The sequence below is a fragment of the Mandrillus leucophaeus genome, unplaced genomic scaffold, assembly GCF_000951045.1.
Source record: "Mandrillus leucophaeus isolate KB7577 unplaced genomic scaffold, Mleu.le_1.0 Scaffold114, whole genome shotgun sequence".
NCBI classification, from domain to species: Eukaryota; Metazoa; Chordata; class Mammalia; order Primates; family Cercopithecidae; genus Mandrillus; species Mandrillus leucophaeus.
Genome location: NW_012099654.1, coordinates 2442541 through 2467631, shown reverse-complemented (window position 1 = coordinate 2467631; position 25091 = coordinate 2442541). Strand labels below are relative to the sequence as shown.

Below are 25091 nucleotides of genomic sequence, written 5' to 3'. Positions count from 1 at the left end.
AATGTTACTATACTTAAAATTAAACTTTCCAGACTCTTTGAATGACTTATTACTTTAAAAATACACAGATATGCTAAATACTTTCTATTTTTATAGCAAGTCTATTTAAAAATCATAAGCAATTACATCTGGAAAACTTAGTTTCAGTTTTTGATACATTTAAAAGAAATACTGTATTTTATTTTAGAAATATTATTTTAATGTAGATTTTCTGCCTTTTATCCTGCTTGCTTTGATTAATTCTAATTAGTGTTAGGGTATTTTATAATAGAGACGTTAGAATTTAAAGGATTTTAGTGTTCATCTTAATACAGTATTTCCATAAAGTGTATAATGAGAACTGCTTACTGGTGTCATGTTGAGGGTGGGGAATTCTGTTATTAGGAAAGTTTGGAAATAATTGGGTAACAAATTTAAGCAAGGTTCTTTATAACAGGCTTTGTACTGTAACCCTCCTACTCGTACTCCACATGAAGTAAGTGTGAGACAGAAACTTCCAAAATGTATATGACCATACAACTTTGTCCTCTCAGAGCACCTTATAGGACCACATGTTGCAGATTGCACCTTGGGGAACTTCTGATCCAAACAAATTGCCTGGTAAAGAAAGTGGAGGAACTAAGAGTTGGGCCCTTATGGTGCTTGAGTCCTAATTTAATAACATTGCTTTAAGGCCAGATGCAGTGGCTCACACCTGTAATCCCAGCACTTTGGGAGGCTGAGGTAGGAGGACCGCTTGAGCACAGGAGTTCTAGATCAGCCTGGGAAACATAAAAAGACTTCATCTCTACAAAAAATAAAACATTAGCCTGGCATGGTGGTGCACACCTGTAGTCCCAGTTACTCGGGAGGCTGAGGTGGGAGGACCGCTTGAGCCTGGGAAGTTGAGGCTGCAGTGAGTCATGACCATACCACTGCACTCCAGCCTGGGTGGGAGAGTGAGGCTCTGTCTCAAAAAACAAACAAACAAAATACCCAATAACATTACTTTATGCTGTTTTATTTTACTGCTTTCAGGAAAGCTTCCTGCTTTCAGGAAAGTTACACTTTAATAGGGAAGGCCATCACATATATTGATGAGCATAATGGAAAACATGATTGAATGACAGGAGGAAACCAGCTACACTTAGCTTGCAAGATGTGATTAGGCTAAGCAATAAAGAAAGAAATTCATTTCATGGAAGAGGTGATTTTTGAACTGCACCTTAAAGAATGAGAATGTATGCATACAGGTAGTTTAGAGGGTTGGAGGGCAAGAGGTGCCTTTAAATAATAAACACTTAATGTCAGAGATTTGGACAGTCTGGGATGATGGGTCAGTTTCTATTTCTTCATCTCAAAGATGCGCTCAGTGGAAAGCTTCATGGAAAGCTCCCCCCTCAACCCCACTCCACTCCAGAAGGAGTCCTGTGTAGCCCAGCATGCCTGACTTGGGAGGGAGGTGTGGCATCAGGAATAAAATTGGATGCAGTTGTCCAGTCAGCTGGCAAGTAGTTCGCGATTTGTCTTCTGTGTCGAATATCTCCTTTAGATCCAAGCTTAAGAGAGGAAGAGGGATGTTATGAGCCCCTCTGCCCAATCCCAGCACACTACGTATCTGCAAGTACTTTAGAAGAGCCCAAGTCTACTGGCATGGGGGCTGCCTTCTACACACCTATGCTGTTTCAGATCCCTATTTCCATCACAGGCTCCCATTTCCATGAAAATGAAGCAGATGTAGTGGGTATGTGGTTGGGCTCTGGCATAGTATTGCATAGGGTCGCATTATTCCTGGGCAGGTTTCAGTTTTCTTATCTGTGAAGTAGGGATTTTAAAAGTACCTACCCCATACAATGTTTGTGAGCATTATTGTGTGATAATGCATCTGAAGTGAGTGGCACATGGCTGACATAATAACAGATTAGCCATTATTATTGCTATCATTACTCTATCAGCGCACTATGGCTTTAAATCTGCATAAATACGGTTGTTAGAAGAATGGACTCTCCCAGCATCCAGAAGATTCTAGAACATTTGGGGGAGGAGGAGCTATCCAAGATCTTTAGACTGATGGTGGTGATGAGGAGTAAAGCAAAGGAAAGACTGCATGTGTGGGCGGTGTGGGGAAACACCAAGAGAAACACCTGTGTGGGGGGGTTGTGTAGGGTGGCAACTTGTGTAGGAAAGTTTTGAAATAGTATATAGTGGTATTGAATATGTGTGTTTGTCATGAAACATCAAAGGAGCCAAAAAAAAAACCAAAACTGTGTTTTACCGGAGTAATGCTTATGTGTATATTCTTTGTATTTTACGTATTTGTGCAAAATATCATGCACAATGATCGTGCATGTCATTGACTATATCAGATTCACTTTGCTGTGAACATTGTTTGATTTAACAGCCACTTCTATAAAGGCTGTTTTTAATCGGCTATGTATCCTGCAGCTTAGCATGATGAGTAGGGGATCTAAACAGATATTTATCAAGGCTCATTACAGGAGATACTGTTAATGCCCTGGGTCGCTGGACCCCTTTTATCATCCTGTGCTCTCCCCACCTGGCTTCAGTGTGCCTTTGCTTTCCTTGGCCAGCACCTGTGGCTCTTCAGAGGACTGCCCTCAGGCTACTGGAACTGCCTTGTCTTTTGGTGCAGAGAACAGGAAGCTCCTACATTCCATCATTGCCCCCAGGAGCCCTCAGCCAATAGTTGGCATGGGGTTATGAAAACTCAGCACCTTTGCCTGAGTGGGGAAAACTTCCTAGGCATAATTTGTACTCCAGAGTTCCTCCTGAAGCTTGCTCCATGGTACAATACCTAAAATTGCAGCCCTGCTTCCATCGCCCTCTCCCCACCCTGCTCCCTGACTCCCTTACTCTTTAATAATAAGTGATTTGCAGCTGACTCCTTATGGCTAGGTCTGTTCCTGGGGAAACTGAATTGAAACCACTGAATATGTGTCAGATTCTGTCCTAAAACTGGTGTAAACAACTCATTTAATCCTCACAACACTGGAAGGTGGTCATTATTACCCTTATTTCGTGGAGAAGGAAACTGACTTGAGTAAGCATCATGTACTTAATCAGAGGCTGTTAGAGTTTCATTGCTTTGCCTACTTTCCTGCTGTCCTGGCCCACTGATGTCTTATTTAACAGGGTTACATTATCTTTTGAAGTACAGCCACCATCCTAGGGTAGTTTATTGGAACAAACAAGACCACATTTTAAAATTATTACCCATATAAAGCTCATCACTGATTAAAGGCCTCACAGCAATTCTCTTTACTTCAGGATGTAAAAGACAATTTAGAGAAGCAGGTATAAAACCATTCTAGTGTAGGAAAAAAAGTTACTGAAATACTGAAATGACTAGGAAGAAGGCCACCTCATTTAATAAGACCTCAGTGAGACCACTGTGTGAGGCAGATGAACATAAGGGGTAAGTAAGGCTTTGGGGTCAGACACATCTGAGCTTGAGTCCAGCATCTCCTCTAACAAGCTTTGTGACTTTGGGCTATTTAATCTCTCTAAGCCTTAATTTTTTCATCTGTAAAATGGAGGACTATAATATCTATTTTGTAGGATTGAAGTAAAGATTAAATAAAAGAATAAAAGGATGTACAGGAAGTTTTTAGCACAATGCCTCACACATAGTAAGCACCAAATCAAGGTGCTTTGTTTTATTCTTCATTGAAACAAAGTCCGACACATATTATGTGGTGAAACTCCGTAATTTATTCGAGAAATAAAAGTAAACATGGATGATACTATAAACAGTTGCTCGTGGACCTACTTATAGGCCACACCTGGTGTGTAAGCCCCACCCTTGAGAATTGCTGCTTTAATTCAAGCATGACCTTCCCATGTAGATATTAATCTGCCATTTTCCTGGCAATATCTGGAATGAGCCAAGCTTTTTCCTTTTTTCCATTTACCAGAGGGAGATAATAGTCATAGAATTATAACTCTGCCCCCGAATCATCTGCCCCCAGCCAATCATCCTGCACATATTCCAAGATGGCTTTATAAAGATAGTACAAACTTGGGGTTTGGGTTTAACTCTGTATTTTGAAATCATTGTAGATTCACATGTAGTTGTAAGGAATAATTCAGAGAGACCCCTATACCCTTCACCAGCTTACCCCAAAGGCGATATCTGCAAACATCTCATTTTATATAGCATTTTTGAATAAGTGTTCATATTTCCCGTCTATGAAAGAGCAAAGAAAAATCTTCTTTGCTTTAGTAAGACTACAAACTAAAGAACAAGTCTCTTCCCTCAAGAAACTTGAGCTTCGATTTGGGGGATGAGAAATCTTGAGAGACAAAAAAGAGAACCTATATGTGCACATTGCTTTGTTCTGTCCCAGAATTAAAACAAAGATTTCTGTAAGAATTTTTTCAAAATTGGAATATTTAATTGTAAAATTTTTATTTTATTTTATTTCTCATTGCTCAAGTGCTTAGATTACTTAGGGGGTTAGAATTGTCCACTTTTCCAGTCATAACCATGACATTGAAGATATCATACCTCTTGCCTCTTACAGAGGTGGCTCCTATACAAGGACCTCTTTAGGGATGAAAGCCCTGTAAAGCATGTGGTAAGGATACCTGTGGCTGAGAACAAAAGCAAAAAAGCCATACGCAGTCAGTTGATGTACAATTTCTTAGAAACAGCTATGGCAGAAGCTTTCCATTATGAAAGGCACTGGGGTGGTGCCGTAGGGTTGTTCAGACTCTGCTTTCAACGAAGCGGTCTTTGGAGCTCACTTAATGGTGTTTCTGGGGCTGATTGTGTACAGGAAGCAGCTGATGTGCAGTGTCTGATGTGATCATCCGTTCGATGGATAGGATGGCAGTTTATTTTATTTATAGTGAGAAATATTCTGATTGTCTGTTAATTTTTAAAGTAGGGAATGTCTCTCAATTCCATCAATGTCCTCCCTGCCCCTTTTCCCTGACTTCTTGAGTTTCTGAGCATCCCATCCTCAGCCTCCTTTGTTACGACCTTTCCATTTTTTCTTACTGTTCTCATGGATTCTCCCATCACTCTCTTCCTCCCTTTCTTTTCCTCTCAGTTTTTTTTTTTTTTTTAAAAGGGAAGACAAACAGAAAAATCGTTTACTAAAACATTTGGTTGTAAACCTTGCAATCATATGTTTATTTTAATTTCATTTTATCATCTTCCAAAACACAGGTCTGTGAGAGTCATACTCCTGTTTTGCCTACTGGGCATTTGTAGGTATTCAGTGGGAATGAAGCAAGGTCCATTTATAAACAAACATCTGTTTGTCTTTATTGCTGGGTTTGATTGTGGCATTTGGATGAGTAGTTAAATGTATGTTAGTAATAGCCACTTTAAATATTTTAAACTAGGTACAAAGTGAAAAAGTAGAAATGGCGATTATATAAATCAATGTTTGGAATGCTGCCATAGCTTAAGGCTTAGGGAGTTAATGATGGGGGAGAAAGACTTTTTTAACCTCCGTATCATCTGTGTACAAGGATGAACCTGATGATGACTCACATGAGCCACCAGAAGAGGCAGCTGAGTGGACAAATGGAATACAAGTTACCAAGAGGTCAGCCTGAATTTAAGGAAACAAGGCATGAGGGGGCTATCAGTGAAAAAGAAAACCAAATAACAGGTCATGGAAGGTCCAGACTTTACTACCAAAACAGCAGCTAACCAGAGTGGCAGTTGGAGGAGGTAGGAGGGAGGGAGAGAGAGAGAGAGTGTGTGTACTGGGTATCCAGAGATGAAGAAAATAGAAGTGGGGTTGTGGAGCTACATGGCGTGGAGCTTACCTGTCCCTGATGGCCTGGGGGTAGTTTCTGAAAGGGCAGACTCCTCCCACCGAATAAGCCATATGTTCTAATGCAATATCAAATGCATCTGTAAAATCATTTGATGAACTGTGACGATCCCATGGATATGACACTATTCTAGGGGAATATACTCCTTGTCTGTTTGGGGTGCCATGTGAGTCTCTGTTAAAATTTGTTGGAAGGAAATACAATGTTAAGAAGGGGGGAAATCCAATTTTACAAACATAGCTATAGTTTGATAGTAATTGTATATGGGGCTGCTTGCTTTTCAATGTGAGGAAATAGGCCCAGTAGGATTCTTCTAATATTCTGGTTTTGCCTTTGCAATATTTGTTTGTGTCTGTGAGCAATACTGTTTTTCTCAATCAAGGTATATGCTTATAGCAATTTCAAAATGTGTTGGGTGTACTTTTAAAGATGCAAAATGCTCTGTTTTATTCTCAGGGGAATTCCTGTGTACTGTTACCCTGGGGATAGAATTCCTTAAAACAAAACAATAATGATAGCAGCAAAAACCCTAAATACTCCAAGTGACGTTCACACTTAAGCAGAGCAGCAGCATAGGGTGTACATGTGTATACAGTGAGATTAAAAAAAAAAAAAAAGGAAAAACTAATTTTGTGTTGTAGTTTGTGGGGCAATGAAAAGAGGCCAAGAAATAGATGGAAGAAAAATATATGGAAAGGAATAATGAATATCTCCTCTGTTTCTTCTTTCGCAGTTCTGTTTTGAACCCAAAGTGGATGATGCCGTCAGAGCTGAACCACTGAGGCTGTGAAAAATTCCCATCTTCTCTTTGGCCATCAGTCGAGAAAAGATGGAAGACTCTTACAAGGATAGGACTTCACTGATGAAGGGTGCCAAGGACATTGCCAGAGAGGTGAAGAAACAAACAGTAAAGAAGGTGAATCAAGCCGTGGACCGAGCCCAGGATGAATACACCCAGAGGTCTTACAGTCGGTTCCAAGATGAAGAAGACGATGATGATTACTACCCGGCTGGAGAAACCTATAATGGGGAGGCCAACGATGATGAAGGCTCAAGTGAAGCCACTGAGGGCCATGACGAAGATGATGAGATCTATGAGGGGGAGTATCAGGGCATCCCCGGTATGAACCAAGCAAAGGACAGCATCGTGTCAGTGGGGCAGCCCAAGGGCGATGAGTACAAGGACCGGCAGGAGCTGGAATCAGAAAGAAGAGCTGACGAGGAAGAGCTAGCTCAGCAGTATGAGCTGATAATCCAAGAATGCGGTCATGGTCGTTTTCAATGGGCCCTTTTCTTCGTCCTGGGCATGGCTCTTATGGCAGATGGTGTAGAGGTGTTTGTCGTTGGCTTCGTGTTACCCAGTGCTGAGACAGACCTCTGCATCCCAAATTCAGGATCTGGATGGCTAGGTGAGTGTGTGGTATCCGTGAGACCAACTCTGAAACTGGCTTATTTGTTAAGCACAGTTATCAGCATAGAGAAAAAATGCTTTTCATCTAGAGCACTGCATTTTTTTCTAACAAATTTTTTATTACAAAAAATTTTAAGCATACAAAAGAATCAAAATAATTGTATAGTGAACACCTGTGTATACCTACCACCTAGCTTCTATAGTTAACATTTACTATATTTTCTTTATCATCCATCCATCAACCCAATTTATTTTTATGCATTTCAAAGTAAGTTATAGTATGTTTTAACTTATATTTTTGTCATAGTTGCATTCATTTCTCCTTTATTAAATTCCAAAGCTACTCTCTTGGAAGTTAGTAATGCTGTTATATTTAACACTTTTCTAAATACAGAGATTAGTTCTGTAAAACTCTGACAAATGTGATTTCAAATGTCAAATTTTATGTGTAATACAGTAGTTTATTTTAGGAACTTGATAACTTTAATTTTTTCTATTATCTATGTGTATGTTTGCTTAGATTTTCAACTAGCCTTATTCGTATAATTTTCTATAGGTGATTTTTAAATCTTTTTCAAGGTGTGTAACTTTGTGTCCAAACTAGAAAAACTTCTTTATATTATTTTAAATCATATAAGTATTTAAATGTGTGTGTTAATAATATAACCTCTCTATAAAATATCTATACAGCAGATTTGATTTTTGTTTTGAAGTTACCATGCACTCAGGTTTATATTTTTACAAAACACTCTCTGAGTTTGTGCAAGGGAAAATAAGTAGGCAAGAAGCAAGCATGCAGTGAAATATCCTCCCAGCAGTTTAAGGATCCACAACAAACACTTGGTATATAAAATCAGGAGGATTTCCAAACTGCTTTTACAAATCCTGCCTCAGAAAACACGTTTATGTGCATATTAAATCTTTATGTGTTTCAGAGTCTGTGAAAGAAAGTAAGAATACTTTGTATCTACATTTCCAAGGGACTTCTTTAAATCTTCAAAAACAAAAGTATACAATTTTTTTGTGGAAACCTAGTAACTTTATTAAGTAATGTTGTTGTCATTGATGCTGAGAAATTTTCTGAGTGATTAAAATTAAATGCCATATCCTAACTTGCTCTATGACAACACAAGAGAGATAATCATGAATGAGAAAACGATATACATCTTTTTATTCGTTTAACACTTGTTTCTTTTATATGACCCACTCCTAGTATTCATTTCTTTATGCTTAGCTAAAAGAAATGGATCCATGAAAGTAGATTGTGTAGGTTGAAGGGGTGGGAGTCAGGAGCATATTTTGCATATTTTGCTGGTACACTCATTTGTGTGTTCCACTATCAAATGCAGACATCACCACGCTTCAGAGGAGGGTCCTTGGTCATTCATCAAATTGATCATCTCAGCAGATTGATTTTGTATCTAGCACTGTATTGCATTTTTGTTTTTTTTCTTTTGGTGAGCAAGTGTATACAACTGTAAGCCTAGACATCAAAATATGTATTGAGATTTTGCTAAAGAAATATATCAGCAGAATGTGTAAAGAAGATAGACCCTTAGAAATATACCCACATAAATATTTAATAATTGCCAGCTTAAATTTAGAATAAAAATATTTTAATACTATGATCCTACCGTTTATACTGGAAATACTGCAGAAAAATCTAAGCCCAATTTGCCCTGTGCCTTTATCTTCCTGGTGCTGTGTGAAAGCACAGTATGACATATGGTTCTCTTATCAAACCATCCTCCAAACCCAGAAACCCTGGTGATGTTACCTACCCCCGGGTGGCATTTAGAAGTGTAGATAATGCTGCAGAACAATTGGAGCACAGATATTCTCATCTGCCCATAAATGTTGCCTGCTTTAGTGAATTAAAAATGTGTCCCCAGGAGTGTATAGTTTCACTCAGTGTTGTGAGTCCCCAACAGGAGCATTTTAATGCTTTCATAACTGTGCCTTCCAGACTTGCATTTCAATTATTTTGCCATTGTGTTTTCACTCATAATTGCATTCTAACAGAGTCTTTCTAGACAAGCATTTAAATTGTTTTGCCATTTCCATTTCATCAAATAATAGCTTTGTAATATAATTACCACACTAAGTCATAGCAATAGGATCAAAATGCAAGAAAGCAGGATGCATGACCCATGTTTGGTGGCATTTTGAGGATATAGATTTGCAAAATAATTTCTCATTTGCTACTAAGCATTGTGTCATTTTCCTCAAGGAAGACCAGGAACAAAAATACAACCCAATTTATGTTTTAATTATTTGGGAGATTGAGCCTCTCTTTGTGTTTGCTAAAAGATTGACTTAAAGGTATCTAAGGGCATCCAGTGTGTGTGTATATCTGTGTGTGTGGTCTGTGTGTATATATAACATTGTTAATTGGGCCAGAATAAGTTAGAGTAAATATTTAATTATCTAATGATCTGCTCTTTGGAAGAACAAGGGCAGTCACTTTAAGATAATCTGTTCTCTATTGCCAAAGTCTATTTATTAAGCACTTACTGTGTGTAAAGCACAGTATTGTCACAAGGATAATAGGACAAAAGAGAGAGACAAGGTTTCTCTATCCAAGGAAGTTATAGTCTAGTATGGAGAAATCACAAATGGGTAGATTGCCAGTCTAGATACCAAGTATCAGTGGCCATAAGACAAGTGTAAATAAAGAGACTTCAAGCAGGGAGAACATGTTACAGGGTAAAGCCCTGACTAAAGCAGTGGAGAGAAGGAATGGATTTCAGAGCTACTCCACAGGTAGAGTCAGCAAGGATTTGCTCATTGATTAGCTTAGAGTGGGGAGGAAGGGACCAATTAATGAAAGAACGGCAGTTCGTTGAAGTAGGTAAGGCAGAATATAGATTTTAGCAGGAGGGAGAAAGATGAAAATGTTTAGTTTGAGACCCTCTCATTTTGAGGTCTTTGGGGACAATCAAAGAGGAGTGGCAATGGGCTATTCCCCATTTGAGCTGAAATGCCCAGAGATTTGGAAGCCATCTTGTTTAAGACAACATTGACAATGACCTTAATGCGGGAGAGAATGGTTTCCTGCTGAATACTATTTATGGGGCTGGTGGTGGAGGAGGAATCATTAAGGAGGTAGAGGAGAGGCCAGAGAAAGGAGCAGCCAGGAGAAAGGGGAGGTCTGGAACTTGCTGGAAGAAGGAAGGGATGTATAGCTTTCAGGTGCCACAGTCTTGCAGTACAGGCTGTCAATTAAGAGTTATTGGCTGCTGCAAACAGCTCTGAAGATGAACACAGTGAGCACAATGAACACAATGAGCCAGACTAGGAAGTTTTTAAGCCTTCATACTGAATGAAGTGAAAATGTGTCCTCCAGATTTCCAGCCCCCGGTCATAAGGTGGGGTTTTCCAGGACATCAGGCCTTCTCCCTTCCCATTTGCTGTGGCTTAGAGTGGATGCTGTGGAAGTGGGCCTTCTGACTTAGCTCCTGTCCAGTGGTTGTTGAGGGGGGCAAGTATGGTTCTAAGATTACCCCAGGCTGTGCAACCATTTTCAGCTCAGCCCTACCCTGACTCTAGCCCATTAGAGCAGAACAAGCAGCATGCTGGCACCTCTTCCCTTGCATCGGAGGGGCTGGCCTCCCGCTCACTGGCTTATTTTCTCCTAAGACCCAGCCAGTGAAGCAGAGAAAATGATCATTATTGGTTCAACTGCTTTATTGCTGAGGGTTACAAAGATGAGCAATATTTAAGAACTAAAATATTATCACAGCCAGGTGTTGACTAATACAAAATAGATGCAAAGCAACATATTCTAACCCAAAATGTGCTTTTATAACTAAACCTGAACATAGTGAAACATCCTGTGTTTCTTTTATCCTTTTCAAGGCAAATATCAACTGCTACCCGTAATACCCATATGCATTGGTAGTTTTCAGGACAGGAGTTTTAGCAGCGTAACAGAGGCAGAGCCAGATTGCTTTGGGAAGAAACATGAATGTTGTTCAGAAAAATGGAGACAGTAAGAACATTTCATTTGATAAGCATTAATTGAGTACCAACTCTGAGCCAGGTACCTGGCAAGGTACATTGAGAGGATATTCTGATTAGTATGTTGTGACCTTGTCATTCAGGAACTTTATTTATTTTTATTTATTTATTTATTTATTTATTAACAATGTGACAGATACACTTGTGATACATTTTAGTGCTTTATGTTTTTTGTTTTTTCTATGACAAAGATACTGGATAAAATGCTGTAGGATTGCAGAGGAGGGAACTACCAGGTTTGCCTTTGGGAACTGATGAAAATTCATCTAGGAATTGACATTTAAACAGGGTTTTGAACCATGGCACGTGTATACCTATGTCACAAACCTTCACATTCTGCACATGTATCCCAGAACTTAAAGTAAAAAATATAAACAGAGTTTTGAGAGCCGGATGAGAATTTACCAGGCAGATAAGAGGAAGGATGGCACTTCAGGAAGATGTTATAATTGCATAGCCTGGACTTGGCAGGCCATCATGTGAACTTATGTGTGGTAGGGGTAGTAGTGTTGGAGCTGACAGGTCACATTGTGGATATGTTGTGAAGACCTTAATGCCAAGATGGGGGTTTGGACTATCATTAAATCATTAGACCCATGTTTTAGAAAGCTTCCTCTCGCAGCAGTGTGGGGAGATAGTTAGATGGGAGAGAGACTTAAAATGTCAAATAGACTTTAAGCCACTTACTCGTGTGACCATTTGCAAGTAATTTAAATTTCTCTGTGCCTCAGTTTTCATAGCTGTATGTTGGCAATAAGAATACCCAATTAGATTGGGATGATTGAATGAGATAATGTATAACTCTTAGCAAAGCATTGATTATATAGCAACACTAATAAATGATAGCTGCTATAATAATTAATAGAGGTGTGAATATCAGTTAGGAGGCTAATGCAATAGCCCAGGCAAAACATGATGAAATCCCAAACTGTATCAGTTAATAGGGTGAGCAAGGCATCAAAATTGGAAGCATTTCTGGAAGATTAATGGAAAACTTTGCTGAATGAGAAAGATAAGCAGGTAGTTGAGGATGATAGCCAAGGGATTGGGCAGGTACAGGGGAGGCAGAGCAGATGAGGAGGCTGATGAGGTTCATTTTGGAGGGTGTTAATCTGGTAGGTAGAAAAGGTCAGGACCAGAATGGCAGATATGAGATTCTGAAAAGGGAGGTTTAACCAGAGAACACAGCTAAACAGGAGGCGGACAATGACTGATGAAGGTATCAGACAGCTTAGCACGGGGTTAGAGCATCTTTTGGCCCCAAAATAACTAACAGCAAGTAGTAAATTCCTCTGCATAATGCTTTTAGATTTTTTAATTTTTTTAAAAAGAAAAATCTTATTACAATCCTCTTAAAAGCTCGTGTTTCCCTTCAGAACCAGTGGCCATGTTTAAAATTTGGTCTATGTGCTCCTCTAGACATGCCAATTAGATGTGCTTGTTCTGCAGAGCACTCTTTGGAGCTGGAGTGGGAGTAGGGAGGTGTCGACAGGACCCCCTCTGGCATCCCTTCCCTCTGCTTCATCAGAGCAGACTCAGATTCATCCATTTAGGTGAGGAAAGGATTCCATAGCTAAACAACAAAAAATTTTAACATCTTAGCTGGAATATCAGTGACTTCAGCTGTCACACTGGTGTTACAGGTTCAGTGTTTGATGAAGTGGTGTTATGAAGCAGCCAGGATGTGTGGGGCATAGCTCAAGGCCCTAAAAGAAAGATTAAGATGAATAAGGTTTGGCTCCTATTACCAGGGGGAATCATAATATTTCCCAGCTTTTGTTTCCTTAGTGATGTAGGCAAACCCTGTCATTTTAAAGGTGAAGATAGGAGACCCAGAGAACTCAGTTGACTTGCCTGATCTGTAGCTGCGTATTAGCTGAGGCAGACTCTGGAACACATATACCAACTCTTAGTCCTGTGTTCCTTTCCAGTTCCCTCACATTTTCATTTAAAGCCCTTTCAGTGGGGATAACCCAGAGAAGAACACAAGGCTTTCCATTCTTGGTGAAAATACAGCACTCTGCTATGTCAAGCAAGATAAAGGTGATCTGGAAATTCCCTTTTTGCTTGTGAAGTCCAACAAAGTAATCACCTGTTGAACTCGCACATTTTTCTCTGCTTTTCAAAAACCTTAATAGAAGATATCACCTGTTTTTTGTAATTATAAACAGTACATAATGGCAAATATATGATCACAAATGAGAAATTTGATTGCCTCAGAGAATTAAATCAGCCCATAGTGCAAAGTCATCTTAAAGAGGCAGAGTGGCAGAAAAAATAAAGAAAGGGAATGTCAGCCTCATGGGAACCAAGGATTTTGTCTGTTGTTCCCTACTGTATCCTCTTGCCCAGATCAGTGTGTGGTACATAATAGGATCTCAACAAATATTTGTTGAATGAATGAATGACAGTCTCTGAGATCTTTAGCACTTTGAGAACTAACTGAAAATATGAACATATCTAAAGTAAGCATGTATTATTTTGGGCTGGGCATGGTGGCTCATTCCTGTAATCCCAGCACTTTGGGAGGATGAGGTGGGCGGATCACGAGGTAAGGAGATGGAGACCATCCTGGCTAACATGGTGAAACCCCGTCTCTACTAAAAATGCAAAAAAATTAGCCGGGTGTGGTGGCAGGTGCCTATAGTCCCAGCTATTTGGGAGGCTGAGGCAGGAGAATGACTTGAACCCAGGAGGCAGAGTTTGCAGTGAGCCGAGATCGCACCACTGCACTCCAGTCTGGGCAATAGAGTGAGACTCTGTCTCAAAAAAAAAAAAAAAAATGTATTATTTTGAATTGAAACTCAGTAGAGGAGGAATAGCAAAGAGAAAGTCATAGATGCAGATGTTGGCAGTGCCCTTCCATATAGTGCTCAGGGTTGAGGTGCCCTGATCTAAAGATTTAGCCTATTTATCTAGGGGCCACATGTATCTCTATTGTAGGGAAAGATGCATTAGGCATCCTTGGCCTGGAATTTGCGAAGACATGAATGCTGTAGCTAAGACCTCTCATTCTCATTCCATGTTCCAAAGCAACTTGAGGATTTCAAATTCAGCTTTCTCTAGAGCTTGCCCATCAGAAATATGCTGGCCAAAGAATGCCAGTTTTCTTGGGAGTCCTGTTTTTCATTTTAATTGGCCAACTGGCATTCTGGTTTTTCTATCAGTCGTGGTGAGGTTGACCATTGGGAGTCTGCTTCTAAGAGATAGAGCTGTCCTTAGTGTGCTGACATATCGGGTTTCTGAACACATAAGACTGAGGTCCAAACCAGTCTTGCATCCTGGGAGGCCTACTTGGTGTTCACCTAGTTTCCTGGAGAAATAGTCCATCTTCATAGATACTAGGTTTTCTTTCAAACATCTGCAATATTAGCTAGAGTAAATTGGTATATTGGATGAAAACAGCTAGACCAATAACACCAAAGCATTAAAAAGACAATACTTTTACATATAACTGGAACTTTACTTGACTTTTTTCCATTTTTAGAAGCTCTTGAAAGTTTTTTAAATATTTCTAAATAATTCTAGAATAAATATAGATATTTACAAATTTGGGATATATTTTTGGATAGAAATGGAGTAGTTGTTTTTGTTTTACTGAAAACTTTCCTATCAACTGTACCAAGTCAGACTACTCGGCATTCTTATATCTTCCATTGGTAGCTAGAATGTTCACTCAACCAAAATTTATTGAGCATCTACTATGTGACAAGCACTGTTTAGACTCTAGAAATAAATTACAGAAAATTTCTCTGGTAGACCTTGAACATGTTTTCAGCTTCTCTTTCTATAGTTTTTACTTGGATGCTGGAATTCCTTGAAATATACAGAATTCATTCCCCCCATGCCCCTTTGCTTTGTTTGACACGTCTAGAAAGAAAGCGTAGTTTCTTTGAGAGAAGAGCTGGATAGATATGGCCTGAACCCTTATTCCTTTAGGGATTAACAAAAGAAGAAATATTCTGTTGGAATTTCTAGCTGCTTTATTGAGAGATAGCTGGGTCTGAAAACAATCTCAAGTTTCTGAGATTTCCCTTTGCTAGTTTCATAGACTCTTGTTTTCCGCTAGACTGCAGGTGGAGTGCAGTGATTGGCTCACAGTGCGTGAACCAATCTTTTTCAAGTGTGTCTAACCCCTGCTCAGTGTTGCCGGGTAGACCAGCATATCCAAGCTGATGACAAAGAGGGACGCAGACTTTTTCCTCTTTTAGCTTTATTCCTAATTTTTGATGATTTGGCATCTGACTGTGGCCTAACTGTTAAGACCCATAGTGTTTTTTTCCCTAAAAATGTACACTGCAGACTTTAGGATCAGCAGCTCTATACCCTGCCTGATCTCTTTGTCCTCAGCATCTATGTGGGTATCTCTCATGGAACTTTATTCTTTGTTGTGTATGCACCCTCTGTCTCTGTTTAGCCTCTCAGGCGTCACAGTGATCCTAATTGGAATTAAAAAGTTATTGGCTCATAGAGCACATCCTGTCTACCAACACTAGCAAAATCTTATTTGGATTCATTATTGCAAAATTGGAAAAGAAGATTCAATAATTTATCACCATTATGGTCCTGGATCTTATTTCCTCTTGCCTTTCAAATTCTCCTGGGAGGAGAGAGGCTTCTGACATTCAAGTGGAGGTGGACCAAGCAGCCTGAAAAGACTCCTCCATCCAAGGAGTCAGATTCACTCTCACAGGACAGGAAATGAATAGAAACTCCCTGCCTCATTCCTGAAATTTGCCAATAAATAGCATGCTAAGACGGTGAAAGTTTGATAGGAAAATATCCTTCTGCCACCCTGAGGGTCACTGAAGGTTTTCTATAATATGGCTCTGAACCTGAAGGCAGATTTCTTTATTCCTGCACTCTGAATTATTGTATCCCTATATCCTAGAACACTCTAGGATGAGGATTCTGATAGGAATCCTCACTAACACTGAGAGCACTGGTCTTATATACATTAATCCAGTCTGAGACTCTACCTAAAGTCACTGGAGAACTTGCTGATGTATTTTCAGGTTGGAGAATGTGTTCATGTGGACTTTACTTTAAATAAGGCAATTGAAACCAGGCATGGTGTCTCACACCTATAATCCCACCACTTTGGGAGGCCAAGGCGGGTGGATCACTTGAGGTCAGAAGTTCAAGACCAGCCTGGCCAACATGGTGAAACCCCGTCCCTACTGAAAATACAAAAATTAGCTGGGCGTGGTGGTACGTGCCTGTAGTCCCAGCTACTCAGGAGGCTGAGGCAGGAGAATGGCTTGAACCTGGGAGGTGGAGGCTGCAGTGAGCCAAGATCACGCCACTGCACTCCAGCCTGGGTGACAGAGCGAGAGTCCATCTCAAAAAAAAAAAAAGTAAAATTTAAAATATTTAAAAATTAAAAATAAATAAGGTGGTTGAATTGTTAATTATCTAACAATTGGATCAAGTCAAATACAAATAATATAGACTCATAGGTTTGATTTCAGATTTTCAATATGCGGTTGCACCTTTTCATGTGAAATCTAACATCTAAGTATTCTCACACAAACAAGAACAAGGGCCTTTAAATGGCCTGAGCTTCCTGCTGAACACTTCAGTGTTAGAAACTATTCATCACATTCATCTTCATCAATTAGTCTGATAAATTACTGATTAAGTATTTCTAACACACATATTTGCAAACCAATATTTTTACCCTAAATTTAGGAATTTCTTTTTGGCCTGTAAGATTGTGAAAGAAAAAGTAAAAGAAGTAAATGAGTGTAGTTCTTACCTTCAATTTCAAAATTGAGGTCTCTAATCAAATTGAAAACGATGAGGAAACAATGAGTTTTTCCAATTAAAATTTTTTTTACTGTGCTTAAAAATAGTATTTAATGATCTTTACATTATTTTCACATCTCTCTGTCTTGATCCTGTTTAATGTGCTTATAATCGTAACTGCAATTATGTAAATACAGGTTAGTTCATCTTTGCTACCTTCACTTTATTTCACATAAAGATTTTGGAGAATCGATACAGTGTGTTGTGGGCACTAGTGAGTGTATGGCCATTCATAATTCACTGTTCTGGTACCTTGCTTAGCCATCTGTTACTCAGCATTTGAATATATCCAGTTCTTTGCTTATTATATGAAAATAATGCTCCAATTAATGTCATTATTAAAATTACTCTTTTGTTTGGGACATTTAGTTGGTATGTTTTCCCCAAAGCAGAAATGAAAGTTACTAATGAGTATATGATATTTTAATTTCTTTTTAAAAAACATTAACGTAGGTAATACTGAAAGAAGAAAATAATATGACAAATATTCAATAATGTTGGAATGTCAGACAACATAGGCCCAGGGAATAGTCGAGGCTGAGTAGGAAGTCCTTTGCATATTCTCCAAATATGGTATCTCTTCAACTTTTTCTTTTCTTTTTTTTTTTTTGAGACGGAGTCTTGCTCTGTTGCCAGGCTAGAGTGCAGTGGCGCAATCTCGGCTCACTGCAACGTCTGACTCCCTGGTTCAAGTGATTCTCCTTCCTCAACCTCCCAAGTAACTGGGATTACAGGCACCTGCCACCATGCCTGGCTAATTTTTGTATTTTTAGTAGAGACAGGGTTTCAACATGTGGCCAGGATGGTCTTGATATCCTGACCTCATGATCCACCCGCCTCGGTCTCCCAAAGTGCTGGGATTACAGGTGTGAGCCACCGTGCCCAGCTGGCCTGTTCAATTTTTTCTTAAGGAAATTGGTGGCAATGATGATGATGAAAAGGCATTAGTGTGCCCAGGGGAAAACATTAGTGGTCAGATGATGAGACACAGAGAGAGGATAAGGGGTGCCCCATTTTAGGTACTTACCCTCCAAACAATGAAGTAGCCCCTAATCCCTTACCCCAGAAATCAGTTCATTCTCCCATGTCCAACTCTATGTTAGCATTTCTCAACAGGAGCCCTAGTAACAGGGACAGGTCTGTGCTGTGTGATACTGTCTCACACATTGCAGGATGTTGACTAGCCGTGACCTCTGCCCACAAAATGTGAGCAGTGCTTCCCAGGCATTGCTTAAAACATGTGCCTTACCATACTCCAGACAAGGCCTCTCAAATACATATTTCTACCTGACCCCAGGAAGCAATAAGATCCACGGCTCAGGCTCTAGCGGTGGCATTACCACAACAGCAGTGGACCCTGGAATTCAGTGTGGGGGAAACAGAAGAATTGTTTCTTGTGCTGGCTTTCTGCCCTCCTGGTAGTGGTTCTACATCTTCTAGGATTGCGGTTTTAACATCGAGGATCTTCTACTGATCTTGACAATGGTCTTGAATTTTTTCCTAACTAATATGTGTTGGAAAACCAAGCCGGTCAGCAACTGAGCCATTCTGGGAATTGTAGAGCTTAGAGTGATTTAGTGCTCACAGAATAAAACACCCTAAATTTGAAGAAGAGAAAAACTGAAGTCAAATAAGGAGAAAATGACTCACATAGAGGCACATGCCATTACCAGTGAGGTAGGAATAAAAACTTCGTGTGCCTAATTTTCAGACTGGGATTTTCTTTATCCAAAAAGTGCATAATCTCAGTTGGTGGTGGCGGTTACGCAACAGTGTGAATGTTCTCAGCATCACGTCATAGTAAGATGATACATTTTATGTTCTGTGTGTTTTATACAATTTTTAAAAATGCAGTGTTCCTGTGCACTTAGGAATGAAAAGCTATTTATCAATATTGGAATATTGCTTATTTCTGCCATAAAATTATTTTTTCACTGTAAAGACCGAGCCTGGAAACAGTGAAGCTGACAGCTGAGAAACTGCCGAAAACCCTAATAAAAACACTTTCCAGAGCCAACTCACACTGTGGGGCTGCCATGGACAATTGTGCAGGTTGTGACCTGCACAAAAGGACCTGGACTTGTGGAAGGGGTGGGGTTAGAATCCAACCCTTTTACTCACCAAGCCATTCATCTCGGTTTAGGGCTGCTTTTACATATCTGGAGGAAAGGATGATCTTTGCTAGTTTCTCTTCCTTGAGGGAGCTCCTTTTCGTAATTCATCCACCCGGATGAATCCGCCTTTTCCCAATTCATGTAGAAGTGTCTTCTGTGCCAGGAGGCTCTGCTACTTGATGATCAACTTTAGGTAGTGGGGAACCTGAGGAGACACAAAAGGAGAAGAGATATAAGAAACCATGACCTTACCCTTCCAAGAACTGAAGGCAGACACAGAATATTCAGAAGATGAGAACCGTTCAAAGGGAAAACATAACTAAAGTGCAAATATAATTCAGTCAACATTCACATAAGCAGTTACAGTTGTGGATTTTAAGTATAGTCAGATTAATAAGAGGGTTTTTTTTGTTTTTTTTGTTTTTTTAGCAAATCGTGTCTAATTAGCTTAAAATATTTGGGAAATGCTGAGAAATGAGGGAATTTTGAGTTTGTAAGTACACTGCATGCTAATGACTCAGAATAACAGAATTGGAGAGAATGGACCGTCTTCTCTTGCCAAGGCCCAGGCCCGAGAGAAGAGCTCATGCAGAGCAGAACTAAACTACAGTCACCAGGGATTTTGTGGGAAAGATTACCTCCATACTGGGAGGGGCCCATGCAATTTGCATCACCGTAGCTCCCCTCTCCAGGAGTTCCTGGGAGAGCATTTCTGTTTAGGTACATAGCAGTGGAGCCAGCTCCTAGAGTGGAAGTTAAAGGGGCTGCTTAATGTTCGGTGTGCACTTTGTGAGGTTAGGGAGGTAGGATGTTAAAGTCAGATGCTGCTCTACTTAGTATGGGATGTCAATAAGGCACTTACTTCAAAGTAGGCACTGGAGCGTACCTTTCTTCTAAGAGACTAAGATTTTGTTGTTGTTCTTCACAGAAGCATTTGTGGAATATTTCTGTAGTACTTAAGTGGCCAAAGATCAATACACAAAATAAATTACAGTCCTGGTGGCTTTTAATATTTAAATTTAGATAATTATGATGTCCAAAGAGAAGAGAAAGAGATGCTTTAAGTCATTACCAAAAATATCTTAGTCCTTGAGAGGGATTTGCTGAACCAAAGCGAGAACGAAGTCTGTGTGTCCCCTTTTCTGCAAAGAAGCTGACGCCACATGATACAAAGGCCTGCCCTTAACCCAGTTAATATGAACATGACATGGCACCAAAGAGGGGAGAGAATCGACAGGGAGAATCCCAGTTTTAAGCTCCCAAGCAAGATCTTTGAGTGGGGGTAGGAGGGGTCCTTTTGCCCCTTCCTAATGACTAAATGAAACCAAGTCTACTGAAGAGGCCCCTCCTCTCCTCCTGGGAGATGGTGGTGCCATTGTCAAAATAGGTGGGACACATTTGGGAGAGATTTGGGGAACACAGTTTGACCTTCACATTTAAGAATCCAGTTTACTCCTGTGGCCTTGTTTGCACTCTCCTCCCATCACTCGTATAATAATAATTACATGTCCTTGCCTTCTGTAAGCTCATTTCAGTTGGTGTAGCAAAGATACTTCTACCACACACACACAAATTCTTCTCTTAGGAGTTCATGTGGAAACGAAAACACAATGTGTTCCACTCCACGTGAAAAGCAAGGCTGCTGTCTCTGCAGCACACTGCTTCCTGACAAGGACCCAGCTAAGTGTCATGAAGCTACTCACCTGGAGGTGGCATCAGCATCTCCTGCCTCTTAAGTCAACCAGGGAAAGCACGGACGAGAGCAGCCGTGTGGGTGTTACAGGAAAGGTCCTGATCCAGATCCCTAGAGAGGGTTCTTGGATGTCGCACAAGAAAGAATTCAGGGTGACTCCACAGTAAAAGCAAGTTTATTAAGAAAGTAAAGGAATGAAAGCAGAGCTACTCCATGGACCAGCCCCCGAGGGCTGCTTGTTGCCCATTTTGATGGTTATTTCTGGATGCTATGCTAAACAAGGGGTGGATTATTCATGCGTCCCCTTTCTAGACCATAGAGGGTGACTTTCTGATGTTGCCATGGCATTTGTAAACTGTCATGGCACGGGTGGGAGTGTAGCAATGAGAATGACCAGAGGTCACTCTTGTCACCATCTTGGTTTTGGTGGCTTTTGGCCAGCTTCTTTACTGCAACCTGTTTTATCAGCAAGGTATTTATGGACTGTATTTTGTATGAATCTCCTATCTTATCCTGTTACTTAGAATGCCTTAACTGTCTGGGAATGCAGCTCAGTAGGTCTCAGCCTCAGCTCCTATTCAACACAGAGTTGCTCTGGTTCAAATGCCTCTGACATGGGGGCTAATGACATCAGAACTGGAAAGAAAGATGATAAAGGAACCAGATTAAAAAAAAAAAAAAAAAAAGCCTAACAAAACAAGGATACCAAATGGAAAATAAACAAAACAAAAGTTTTAAATAGAAAAAAAATTAAGTGCTGACACATGCCACAATATGGATGAACCTGGAAAACATGATATTATACCAGACACAAAGGGACAAATATTGTCTATGAATTATCTAGAATAGGCAAACTCATGGAGATGGGGAGTGGATGAGAATTACCAGGGACTCTTGTAGAATTACCCAGGGCTCCGTCCAAGGGAGAGGGGAATGGGAAGGTACAATGCGTACAGCTATAGGTTTGTGGTGATGAAGAAGTTTTGGGCATAGGTAATGGTGATGGTTGACAACAATGTGAATGTAATCAATACCATTGAATTGTACACTAAAAATAATTAAAATGGAAAATTTTTTGCTACATAAATTTTAACACAATACAAAAAGCAAAAGTTGGAAAGAAGTCCTTTTGGAGGTGAGTGGGTGCTCCTAGTCAGAGATAGGGAGGGCCCACTCTTTTCCTGTGTTTGAAGAGATCCTGGGACTGGCGGTGTGTATATGTAGAGGTAGATATGTCCTGACAGGATGGCCTTATCACAGGAATCAGGATTAATATGTGGTCCCAATTCTGTGTCTGTGCCAGCTGTTCCTGTAGTTTTCTTCCTTAGGGGTCCAGAGCACTTCAACATGGAGTTTGCCATAATGGCTTCTCATCTGTCTGGATTGCTGAATTCCTGTTGAGCTTCCTGGGCAATTTGAGAGTAGAGGGTGGGACTTGGCTGTGGCCAAATTAGGCTACTTGGAAATCAGAGGGGAAGAAGTATGCAACCTAAAACATTCTGTAGGTCATTTGTAGTTCACCTGCAGTCAGATAAAATCATTAGATTAAAAAATGTGACTTCATTTATGTAACTTTTTTGACAAGATACTTATTTTAGGTAAATACAGCTTACCTCTACAAGAGCCAAAACTCTTTTTGCTTAAGCTTATTTTTTAAATGGAAATCAAACATGTTGTATATACTCTTTTTGAAATGTATCATATATAATCTAAATGCATCCTGATGATTCAGGGTATCTATTTTTGTTTTTTATGTAATACATTTTTTTCCTATACACCTTTCTGTCATGCTGTTATTGCTATCATTTTAACTGCCCCTAATTCATTCCTTGATGTTTCTGTGCTGTGGTTTAGGATGCTAAATAAAGAGACTAGTTAAGAATTATATATTAAATAAGAGCAAATAGCTATGGAGTCATTGCTTGACTTTACAACTGGGCTTTGGGCCAGATATGTGGGGTGTCCAGAAACCAAGTTCAGGGTTCTGGAAGAGTGGGCTAAGGACACTAGAAATTTGGCTTTTGATATGTCACTATATATCTTTTTCTTCAAATCACAAATAACTCTGCAAATAGGGTCAGTGCTCAACTGTGCACCAGTTAGAAAAGTCAAGTAGTTGGCTTAAATTATTTTTATGTGTCTGGCCAGGGTATAAATAGTTTAAGAGTTTAGAATTAATACAAAATACATTTAAGATTTTAAAATTTTAACTCCCTTATTCTTTGTGACATGGTCACTGGCCATAACTATTCCTTTCATCCTCTGGGCTTCCTTTTTCTCTCTCTCTCTTTAGAGACAGGATTTCACTCTGTTGCCCAAGCTGGAGTACAGTGGTGCAATCACTGCTCACTGTAGCCTCAACCTCCTGGGCTCAAGTAATTCTCCCACCTCTGCCTCCTAAGTATCTGGGACTATAGGTGCACACCACCATGTCTGGCTAATTTTTTTTTTTTTAATTTTTTGTAGAGTCAGAGTTTCACTATGTTGCCCAGGCTGGTCTTGAACTCCTGGGCTCAAACAATCCTCCTACCTTGGCTTCTCAAAGTGCTGAGATTACAGGCGTGAGCCACTGCGTCTGGCCTCTGGCCTCCCTTTCTAATGGGTCTTGTGATAGAGACTTTTGTCCCCACAGCCTACTTGCCATTGTTGTTCAGACCATCCCTGGGAGAAAGTGGGTGGAGGCTTTGGGTCACATCTAGTCTTGGCTAGTTAGTATACAGATTGATTTAAACGTCTTTGATTGGCATTCAGAACTGCACAATTTGAGCCTATTTTTCCAGTCTTAATCTGCCACTCACTCTCCTCCCCCAAGATATTCTGAGGTCAGGGGTAGTTAGGGTTGCCAGATGCTTATTATTAAAAAATCGTTTGCTGCTGATTTGAAATTCAAATGTAACTGGGCAACCCTACCACTAGTGTTGATGACCACAGGAGGGAGGAGAGATTAGAGTTTGGTTCTTGCCTTCTGTATGCCAGGCATGGCCATATCAATCATATTAATTTCATTATCTCATTTAATCAGAAGCACATCCAATCCCAGACCTCCTGAATCAGTGCTGGGCATGGAGCCTGGGAACCTGCGTGTATGTCTTATGAGCATTCCAAGTTATTCCTATTCAAAGGGAGTTACAGAAACACCATGACCTAGACCACTGCCCCCCAGACATCATGTGGATGCAGGTCACCTGAGGTTTGAGCTGAAGGGCAGGTTTCGATACTGCAGACCTGGAGTGGGGCCTCAGGTTCCGCATGCCAACCACCTCCCACGAGATGCTGAGGCTGCTGGTTGCAAACCCCACTTGGAGTGGCGCTGTCCTGAGCCTCCCAGCCAAGAAGCAGCACCCCCAGCTGTTATGATAATGAAGATTATAAATGATACTATGTTTTTAAATAATCAGAGGTGGGGATATAAGTGGAAGTATTTGTCTTATTCACCAATATACAGTAACATCTATGTATGAAGGGTGAAGTTTTGTGTGCCATTTTTGAGGAAACTTTTTTTTTTTTTTCCAAAAAGTAAATGTCGTATCCACAGCTGAGGGATGCACATTTTTTTCTCCACTAAGTGGATATTGGCTTATTTATGCTGGTCTTTCTTTCTTATACACGGTAGGGGGACATCTGTCCCTAATCACATTTACAGCTTCAAATCTCAGAATGGACTCCAGATGTGCAGGGCACAGTGTGACTCGGCTTTGTGGAAATAGTTTCTCAGTGCCAGAGTCACGGTGATAAAGTTATAATGTGACTCCTTCAGTTTTCTTCCCCTCCTAGCTGCATGAAATTAAATGGTTTTATTGAGAGTAGCTTAGTTTACTCAGCAGAATCTAGTTAGATCAGTAATATTTAAGGTACAACTGTGTCAAAGAACTGACAGATAATCGAAAGAGTTAACCCAACTGCTCAAAAGGACAAAAGAAAGTCCTGCTGCAGAATCACTTTAGCCATAAACATACACACCCAAATGAAGGCAAATTTTGTAGGTGACAGGTGGTTAGCTTCTCAGTGCCCTTTATCTGTTGATTTAATATCTATCTATTTTTCTTTTTTTTTTTTTTTTTTTGGTTTGAGATGGAGTGTTGCTCTGTCAACAGGCTGGCCACAACCTGCAACCTCTGCCTCTTGGGTTCAAGTGATCCTCCTGCCTCAGCCTCCCAAGTAGCTGAGACTACAGGTGTGTGCCACCACGCCCAGCTAATTTTTGTATTTTTAGTAGAGACGGCGTTTCATCATTTTGGCCAGGATGGTCTCG

At 40.1% G+C, this 25091-nt stretch overlaps 1 protein-coding gene across 2 annotated transcripts in view; it reads left to right on the top strand.

Moving 5' to 3' along the window:
* Window positions 1-25091, top strand: part of SV2C (synaptic vesicle glycoprotein 2C) — a 296496-nt gene that overhangs the window by 40367 nt on the left and 231038 nt on the right. For both annotated transcript variants that reach the window (XM_011996436.1, XM_011996431.1), the window contains exon 2: window positions 6527-7202. In XM_011996436.1, coding sequence (XP_011851826.1) covers window positions 6623-7202 — 580 coding nt within the window. In that variant the 5' untranslated portion in view covers window positions 6527-6622. The remainder of the gene's footprint in view (window positions 1-6526; window positions 7203-25091) is intronic.